The sequence below is a fragment of the Cyprinus carpio genome, chromosome B15 (genome assembly GCF_018340385.1).
Source record: "Cyprinus carpio isolate SPL01 chromosome B15, ASM1834038v1, whole genome shotgun sequence".
Lineage (NCBI taxonomy): Eukaryota > Metazoa > Chordata > Actinopteri > Cypriniformes > Cyprinidae > Cyprinus > Cyprinus carpio.
Window position 1 is genome coordinate 13,767,977 of NC_056611.1, and position 10,633 is coordinate 13,778,609.

The 10,633-nt window shown below is 36.1% G+C and overlaps 1 protein-coding gene across 1 annotated transcript in view; it reads right to left on the minus strand.

Moving 5' to 3' along the window:
* Positions 1 to 1,051: 1,051 nt before the first annotated feature.
* The window catches only part of LOC109046298 (neural cell adhesion molecule 1-like), a 60,681-nt gene continuing 51,099 nt past the window's right edge, over positions 1,052 to 10,633 (minus strand). Inside the window, exons 21-24 of the mRNA XM_042740049.1 lie at positions 7,879 to 8,074; positions 7,457 to 7,573; positions 5,566 to 6,162; positions 1,052 to 2,447 (exon numbers count right to left, since the gene is read on the minus strand). Coding sequence (XP_042595983.1) covers positions 2,339 to 2,447; positions 5,566 to 6,162; positions 7,457 to 7,573; positions 7,879 to 8,074 — 1,019 coding nt within the window. The 3' untranslated portion in view covers positions 1,052 to 2,338. The remainder of the gene's footprint in view (positions 2,448 to 5,565; positions 6,163 to 7,456; positions 7,574 to 7,878; positions 8,075 to 10,633) is intronic.

The window sequence follows — 10,633 nt, forward strand, 5'->3', positions numbered from 1 at the left end:
CAAGAAATGTATTAACTGAATTTAATGCATATTAAATGCAAATAATGCATATGTTAGTGTTAAGTATGTTTATATGAAAGCACGTGCAATCACGTTGTGACCTCGTACACTAACATTGAGGCTTATGAAATAGTGCCACCTGCTGGCCAAATTAAATAATTGCTAGGTAGGTACTTTCTCCTTTCTGTCTAAAGTGGGAATTTTAATCCCGAGGATACAATGTATACATTAGACATGTACTCCAGAACGACACTTAAAAGTAACCCATTCACGTAACACCACAGGGTCTCTTCCAAAGAGTTTCTTCAGAACCTTTCTGCCATTTTTATTTCATTTTTGATGATAGTGTTGGCCAATAACAAGTTACCACAGATTTATTGTAGCAACAATAACCATAGAGGCTATTATTTTGGAGAGTATCCTGGCTACCATATTTGTGGAAACAGATAAAAAATACTTAGATTCTATTGTAATGCTTAAAGGGATACTCCACCCCAAAATGAAAATTTTGTCATTAATCACTTACCCCCATGTCGTTCCAAACCTGTAAAAGCTTTGTTCGTCTTCCGAACACAATTTAAGATATTAGGTCTGTGACTGTCCCATAGACTGCCAAGTAAATAACAGTGCCAAGGTCCATAAAAGGTATGAAAGTCGTCGTCAGAATACTTAATCTGCCATCAGACGTGCAGTCTGGGTTATATTTCATACCTTTTATGGACCTTGACACTGTTATTTACTTGGCAGTCTATGGGACAGTCTCAAGCCTCCAGGTTTTCATCCAAAATATCTTAAATTGTGTACCAAAGATGTACTGAAATTTTTACCCGGGTTTGGAACGACATGAGGTTAAGTGATTAATGACAAAATTTTCATTTTGGGGTGGAGTATCCCTTTAAAATGAAAGCAAGTGTTAATCTGAAGCCATTTTTAAAACAGCACAATGTTGACCTTTACAAATCTACCAAATAAAACCTTGTAGAGAGTTTATATATTTACTTTTAGGTCTGATTATCTAAGCATGATATTGCACAAGCACAACAGACTAAGAGAATATTTCACGTTTTAATGAGTTTGATTAAAATGTGTTAGAACAACACAATTTACAACATTTTCTTTGCTTCTCATTATAAAGCTCACCCATTATACTGCTATTTTATGGGTCAAATCCCCATATACATGAAACGACTTACAGTTTTGGGGCAAACTGGCAGTGAACAACTGAACAACTTGTGTACAACGGGCAAACAAAATTATCTTTCATTCTCTCCAAAACATTATAGAAAGCATTGAAATCATGAAAACACCCAGAACCGACAATCTTCACTATTTCTCCACCAGACTGCCATAAACTGAGGCCAGTCTTGTTTAAGATCAGACATGGGCAAGCAGACAGTCATGCAATGAGTGATGATATAAGAACTCTTCTCAGAGTCACGTGTCCCATCAGTCCAGTTTCATACAGGACTGTTCACATACGTCATGTTATAAAAGGACAATCAGCGGTTGCTTCAAAGCTATGCAAATTTTCTTAAAGAAAAAAAAAAAGATGACAAAGATCTTGATAACACAATCACAGTGCACACGTTTGCAGGTGACAGTGTGAAACATTTCTCCAGAGGTACAAGGTATAAAAATGAGCAAATATTTTAGTTTAAGTCAATGCTTTAGGAGCATGTTGGAAAAAATTATTTAATGTATAAATCCCAAATATTAGAAACACGGCATAATTGTAAAAACCGATCCAATAAAGACTTCAGTAGCGAATCAAATGGCTTGTTTGAAATCTTTATCAGACTTTTGGTCACATAACAGTATGTTAAAATATCTTACGATATTTTTTGTCTTTACATAACTGCCATTACGAGCTATCATCCAACAGGCAAAACAGTCAAATGTAAATAAAATATGATAAAATACAAAACTAACAACAAATCAAACCTAGCCCTCAAAACACTCAAGATAAAAAAAGTAGGAGAAAATGTATACATTTTAACAATGTACTTTGCAAATAAATCCTTCATGTATTACTGAATAAATCATTCTCCTGAATAACTTGATGCCCTGCTATAATAATTATCCTTTTGATGGAGAAAAAAAAATGTACAAAGAAACACAAGAAGCTCTATAAGAATATCTTTGAATTGAATGAATTTGTTACTCTGATACAGAAACTTGCTGAAATCAACAGAAATAAACGCAAAATGCATACATACATCATAAGTGAAACTTCTGTCTGTAGATACACCGTTTTGTTCAGAAAATTCATTAAGGGCACTGTTAAACAAACACGTTCATCCATGGTCACCACAGTGCTTTTACTCCTCTACTCGTCTTCTCATGCTTTACTTTCAGTGGCGTTTGTTTGCGTGAGCGCGTTAGGTTCTGCTCCAGTGCCAGGCTTAACTTTCTTCAGCTCAGTTGTACTCTTCTCATCCAGAATTTTCCTGTGGTTAAGACCATTAAAGGGACAGTTCAGCCAAAAATAGATATTTTGTCATCATTTACTCACACTGATGTCATTCCAAACCTGTATGACTTTATTTCTTCTGTCCATTTCATAAGCTATTAACGATCAGAATGATTCATTCACGTATTGGACTCATTTCTCAAGTTCAGCTTATGTTGGCTGCAGCGGTTCAGACCTCAGTGTTGCTTAGATTTGATTGATTTTAATGCTGAATCACAGGCTCTTGCTTCTATTTGATTTGGATGTATTTAGGTATAATGCACTTATGTGTGAAATAGATTCTTTCTGCTAACACTGTTAATAATTAAGATCAGTGTTTTCGACTGATGCAAACCTGACAAAAAGGGGCTCATAAACGTGATTTGATTTGGCAATCTTGGGAAGAAAAAGTTCTGAAAATGATGGTGGGCGATATATTGCTAGACATGATTAACCGGTAGAAATTTGTCAACCGGCAGAGATTTTGGACTATCATCTATACTGCGGTTACATACATGCTCATGTGATGCTGCTGTGGCACGTTGTCAAGAAAACTCATCATTTCCACACATTTTTAAGTATTACGGTTTAAAAACAAGTGATTTTAAGACATTAAAATGCAATCAGCAGCAAAAGAAAACTCTTTTCTATATGCATGGGCCATCAGAGAGACACATTATAGGCCTTGAACAGTTAAACACACACACTTGTTTGTGCCAAAATGCCAGTCTTTGCAAGTACCCTTGTAAACACAGTATTTTAGAACTTAAGTGAAAGCAAAAAGCTAAGAAAGAAAACACGTGTAACAGTATATTGGATCCGGGAAGCTGTCTGCCATTCATGTTAATCAAATAACGAGAGAAAATATCCCGTTGCTCTTGACTAAATCACTTTTGTAACTTTAGTGAGAAGAAATATATATTTAATTTACAGAGTGAATAATATGAAGTGTTTTTATTTGACTATACTTTATACAATGTACAGTGTTGTGAAAAAGTTTCATCATCATTTCACAAGATTCAGATCATCATTTTTTTTTTTTTTTTTTATATTACACAAAGATAACCCGAGTAAACACAAAATGCAGTTTTGAAATGATTTCATTTATTAAGGAAAAAAAGCTGTCCAACCTGCCTGGCCCTGCGTGAAAAAGTAATTGCCCCCTAAATCTGGTTGTGCCACCCTTTGCAGCAACAACTGTAATCAAGTGTTTGCGATAATTGGCAATGAATCGCTCACATCGCTGTGGATGTATTTTGGCCCACTCTTCTTTGCAGAATTGTTTTAATTCAGCCACATTGGAGGGTTTTCGAGCATGAAAGGACTGTTTAAGGCAGGGGTCTCCAACCCTGCTCCTGGAGAGCTACTGTCCTGCAGATTTCAGCTCAAACCCTAATCAAACACACCTGAACCAGCTAATCAAGGAGTTCAGGGCTACTTGATAATTACAGACAGGTGTGTTGGAGCAGGGTTGGAACTGAAGTCTGCAGGATGGTAGCTCTCCAGGAGCAGGGTTGGAGATCCATGGTTTAAGGTCATGCCACAGCATCTCAATTGGTTTTAAATCTGGACTTTGAATTTAGTTTTTCTTGAGCCTTTCAGAGGTGGACTGGTGTGTTTGGGATCATTGTCTTGCTGCAGAACCCAAGTGTGCTTGAGCTTGAGGTCACAAACTGACGGCCAGACATTCTCCTTCAGGATTTTCTGATGGTTGGTTGTTGGTTTTACGCCAGATGTAACGGGATGCACACCTTCCAAAAAGTTCGACTTTTGTCTCATCAAGTCCACAGAATATTTGCCCAAAACTGTTTAGGATAATCAAGATATTTCTTGGCAAATGTGAGATGAGTCTTTATGTTCTTTTTGGTCAGCAATGGCTTTTGCTTTGGAACTCTCTCATGGATGCTGTTTTTGCTCAGTCTCTTCCTTATAGTTGAATCATGAACACTGACTTTAATTGAGGCAAGTGAGGCCTGCAGTTCTTTAGATGTTGTTCTGGGTTCTTTTATAAACTCCTGGATGAGTCATCATTGCACTCTTTGAGTAATTTTGGTAGGCCGGCCACTCCTGGGAAGGTTCACCACTGTTCCAAGATTTCTCCATTTGTGAATAATGGCTCTGATCATGGTTCGCTGGAGTCCCAAAGCCTTAGAAATGTCTTTATAACTCTTTCCAGACTGATACATGTCAACTATCTGTTCTTGAAATTAGTGAAATTAAACTCAGCTTTCTAAAATAATGTGGTAAATCACAGTTCTTTCATGATTTAACAGGAGGGGGCAATTAAATTGCCATTAGTGCCAGGTAGGTTTGGACAGCTTTTTTCCTTAATAAATGAAATCATAATTTTAAAACTGCATTTTGTATTTACTTGCATTATCTTTGTGAAAAATAAAAATTTGTTTGATGATCTGAATCTTTTAAGTGTGAAAAAGATGCAAAAAGGTTAAAAAACAGAAAGGGGGCAAAAACCTTTTCACGACACTGTAGCATTCTTTATTTGTTCTACTGTAGTTTTTTATCTTTTTGCTTGTAATTAGTTTCTTCTTAATCGCTGACTGTTTACTTGTCTTCAGTGAGCTTGAGTTTTTTTTTTATTTAGGCTAGGATTAGTTTTTTGTGATATTGACACTGGTGACGAGAATTATGGAATTTCTATGGTATCACAAATTTTGATGTACTATATTGTGATATATATATATACAGTATATATATATATATATATCTATATATATATATATATATATAGATATATATATATATATATATATATATATATATTTACTGTGAAATAAAATTACTGATATAGTGATTCATGTTTTGTGCTTTAGACGTTCATATTCTCATAAGATTACTTACAATTATAATTATCTTCATAGTTATTGTCATTGCTGTGAACAGCCCTTTATTCCCATGTTTGAAATGACATATGGCTGAGTAAATGACTGAATTTTCATTTTTGCCGCAACCTTTAAATGACTACATCTAAACAATGCATGCACAATCAGTGATTCAGATGACCACATACAGTGAAATTACAACAACTTACAGCCACAACAAACACACACACACAAACAAACTGAGAGAACATCTAGAGAGCTTTTAGAGATCCATACTCGTCCTTTGCTGGAACAGATGGGCCACTGGAGCCAGCTGTCCCCACAGCATGTGACCCATCCTGAGGGACGTCTGTGTCTGGTGCCAGTGGGAGCTCTCCATCAATCTCATGTTCATGATTCACTAAGGGCATCGCGACGCTGCCCTGTGGGCTGATGGGATTTAAAGTGGCATGAGACTCGGGCGACTCTAATTCATTTTCTGTGACTTTTGAGTTTATAGCATCTGGTTGGACAATGCTGTGAGGGGAAGGAGGCACTGGGACTGGTTCTTCTGAAGGGACCACTGGAGGAACCTCAGCTTCTGGCTCTGGGGAATCCCCCAGGTCTACCAGGAGAGTAACATTAGCCAGGTCGGGAGACGGAGTAGATGAGATGGAGGGTTTGGTGTGAGATTTGGGCGTGCTGCTGTTGGGTGGTGTCATGTGGACGGGGTTAGGAGGGTCAGAGGGAGGTGCTGTGATGCTGGAGGTGAGAGTGGTGCTCTCGCTAACTGGGCTGCTCTGGCTAAGATCAAAGGTGTCAGTGACTGTGTCTGAGTTAGTGGGCACAGAAAGAGGCAAGTCCACCACCGCAGCGGCAGTTTCCGTAACTTGCCTGTGAGAAGAGGGAGAGAAGAGACACAGACGGGTGATGTCGACACAAGTGGGGAGACATTAAGGGAGTGACACCAAATCATTGCAAGTATGTGGTAACAACACATATGCAATAATGATTTGAACTGCGGTATTGCATTACAAGAGTGATGTTACAATTAACGGTCACTAGAGGGAGTACTTAATATAAAATAACAAATATGGTGGGAGAATGTAAGAAAAGAGCACGAGGCCAAAGACAACATGAAATCAAAATGAATTGTATTTAAACTCTCAATAAATGTCCTTAGATTTATTGTAAACAATCAGCCTGAACACATAATTCTAAACAATAATTAAAAAATAATAAATGGTGTACGGATGGCTAATAACATAAAAGCCCACTTTTTTTTCATGGCTTTTTGCTTTTATTTGATAGGATATTGAAGAAGCGATAGAAAAATTCATTGAAAGAGAGGGGGAACAGGACACCACAGTATGTCGCACTTTTAATCTATTTTAAATAGGTACCTTTTTAAATTTTTGTCCCTGCATTTATTTGATCAAATACACATTAAAACAGTAATAATGTGGACATGATATTACAATAAAAAAAGGTCTTTAATTTTAATATATTTTAAAATGTAATTTATTTCTGTGATAGCAATAACTCCAATCTTATCTTCAGTGTCACATGATCCTTGAGAAATCATTTTAATATACTGATTTGCTTTTCAAGAAACTGTTGAAACCATGATATATTTTTTTCAGGATTCTTTGATGAATAGAAAACTCAACAGAACAGCATTAATTTGAAAAAGAAACCTTGTTTAACATTATGAATGTCTTTACTGTCACTGTAATGTTACTGTTTTGTACATTATTGTTTTGCATACTTGCTAAAAAGTATTAATGTGTTTTATATATATATATAAATATATATATATATATATATATATATATTGTTTTTTTTTTTTTTTTTTTTTTGCAAATAGTGCACCTTTACTGAAAACTTATTTGTAATGATACATTTACACCACTAGGTGTCAGTATAAGTTCAAGGAAACGTGTTTGAAAACGTGTTTATATTTGTCACAAATCCATTAGATGTCACTAGTGGTGCAGAAGTTACACACTGCAGCTTTAAATGCATTGCGAAATGCTGTTTCATGTTGTCTTCAAGTTTAAAAATAGAAGACAGATATTGGAGATGGATTCAAATGGTTGTATTTAGGGTGTAGGAAACACTGATTTAATGGCACTGTATATGTTCTGTGGTTAAGTGTTTGAGTACTATCACATAACACTGAGCTTACTCTGGTTCGGTCAGTGGCGTGGTCTCATTGGGCTCAGGGTGGCCTTCTGCATCGTGATTGGCTGTGGCCTCTTCCTCTGTCCTCACTTCTACAATGGGCTCTTTAGGCACATCTTGACTGCATGCAGAGAGAAAGCACACACATCTGCTCATTATACAGCAATGAGTAGAGTTTGATGAGGTCACTAATGTCGTGGCATAAGAGAAGCTCTTGTTTCTTTCAGAGGTTGGAGAGCTTTAATAGAACAGCATTTGACTGAAAATATTCATGCTTAACATTCATACGCTTTACAATGCAGGGCCCTTGACTGCTCTTGATGCTCAATATGAGCTTATTTGAGTTGATTATATATATATATATATATATATATATATATATATATATATATATATATATAGTGCAAGAGCATTGTGGATACTCACACAAAGGCAGCTTTGCCTGTCTCTATGTCTTTGCCCTTGGTGCCTTGCCCGGGTTTACCGCAGATGCACATAAGGATGCCACACTTGTTGAGGAAGCAGCAGGTGGCGTCCACGATCAGCAAGAGCAGCACACACACCAGTATAAGAATACCAACAATTACTCCAGTGTTCAGGCCCGTCCCATCTTCCATGGAGTCTGAGGAGAAACAGGAGAGATACAGACAAAGAGATAGAGCAGGAGGATCATCAGCCCACAAATGACATCCAATGTAACAGTCAAGCAAGCATGAGTTATTTTCAGATCATAAGACTATCAGGATTCAGCAAAGCAAAGACAATTGTTGAAGGCAACAAGGCAAAGCTAACAACTCCACCTTTAGATGTAATTGTGCACTCAATGAATATAATACACAAGTTTGGACTAAAAGATAGTTCATCCAATAATGATTTTTTTTATTTTTTTCATCATTTACACACCCTCATGTCGTTCCAAACTGTTAAACTTAGTTTCTCAAGCTGACACAAAAGACATTCTGAAGAATGTTTACAACCAAACAGTTTTGGTTCCCATTGAGTTCCAATGTATTCAAAAGTCAATGGGAACCAAAACTGTTACTAACATTCTACAAAATACTTTCTTTGTATCAGCATAAGAAAATAAATCAGAGGTTTGGAATGACATGAGGGTGACTAAATGATGATACAATCTTGGGCCTTCATCTTTCCAACCCTTATGTTTATTATTGGCTATACTAGAAGTAAAAAAAAAAAAATACTTACCCATAAACACCAGTGACAGTTTAGATCATGATGATATGATGGCAACTAGCACAACATAAATGCTATTTATGACAGAAGCTCAGTGTGTCATTGCAAATTACACATACACCACTGTTTAAAAGTTTGGGGTCAGTTTTAAAAATAAATAAATGCATAAATAAACACTTTTTATTCTGCAATTACATTATATTAATTAAATGTGAAAGTAAAGACATAACATCTATTAAAAAAAAAATTTAAGATTAATTTTCCACAAAAATATTAAGCAGCACAACGGTTTTCAACAACAACAATAAATGATTCTTAAGCAGCAAATCAGCATATTAGAATAATTTCTTAAAGATCATGTGACAAAGTCTAATAATATTTTACAATACAACTGTTTTTACTGCACTTTTTTAATTTATAAATGCAGTCTTGAAAACTTCTTAAAATAATTAAAACCTACAGACCCCAAACTTTTGTAGACACCCCCCCCAAAGGAATAAAAGGACACTACAACAGTATATAAAAAATGAATTTAATAATGCCACGTGTGAACAATAGCCCTAGTGATGACTATAATACAACGCTGTTTTTTTGTTTGTTTTTAAACATTACTACAACAGCTAGTAAGTAGAAGCCTCAAAAAGTCTTTTAAGTAATAAAATAACATCTGAAAGGTTTGTTACAAAGTTGGATCCCAAAGGACTGGTACAGTTTTAGTTGAAACAATCCGTAGATCAAAAGAAGAATATAAGACAGACAAGATATATTCTCTCTCTGCTTTTAACTTAGTGTTTCACGCTCTCATTCTTTAAGGTGAAATGTGTCATTGCTTCATCATTAGGAGCACTACATGGAACTGCAAAAGTAATTGTTGTTTCCAAACACACAGAATCCCACAGAGGTCATACATTATTATTATTCGGTCTCTAAAAACTTATGTCATGACCTTCCGTTTCATTATTTGTTCATTGTTTTTGCAACTATCCGCTAAGCCCCGCCCCTCTAGATTATTGTTGAATTGCAACCCCCCCCCCACACACACAAAAAATATCCTCAATAAACTTGCATTAAAAATGAAAACAGTTGCTAAGCTATGATTAATAACTACTGTTTTAAGGCAGGGCTTAGCGTTCAGTTAATTCCATCTGGTGCCACTAGAATGACACGATGCAGTTTTACTTTCACAATACAGTGCAAATGTCTATAGACTGGATGCGATATAAAAAATGTTACTTTTTTAATGACATAAATTAAAAAGCACAGTCATTTTAAGCATTTGGTCATCTGAAACTGAATATTTTTTGTATTTCCTTAAGTTGTAATTGGAGTTACTTTGTCTATGAGGCTCAGTGTTCGAAGCACATTAGAGAGACACAGAGACAAATCATGCAGAGGATCCTCAACATGAGGAGAAGACATTTCCCCGACTCTATCAAAGCAAAAGCAGCAATAACGGAGAGAGCAGAAGGGACACTAGAGTGGAGGAGACTGAAGAACCACTCTGAGTGACTACAAAACACAAAGATCAACATAAGATCACAAGCAGAAAAAACATTCATGCAATAACCAGAACAAAGGGAAGGAGGAAGAGTATTGGCACCGGGACGTTTTGTGTTATGAGTGCATGTGATGGTCCGTCCATTTTCCAAGCCCAGGAACAACGACAGGACAACAGAGAAACAAGGTAAAAGGGAAATGGGAAGAGAGAGAAAGAGAGAAAAATAAGTCAAACACGGAAACAAAGTTTCAAAATGAAAAAGTAAAGTGGGGATAAAAAGGAAAATGAATGAAAGCACAAGCTGAGGGTGAAAGAGAAAATGTGTGACAACAGTTGGGTCATTCTCAGTACTGCTGCCATGAACGTCTATGACTTAATACTTTTGTGATTGAAGGGATTTAGTTTAAAAATGAAATAAATTTTAAAAAATCAGATTATACAAACCATTTTTTTTTTTTTTTTTTGGATAAGGCCATGGGGGGGAGGGGT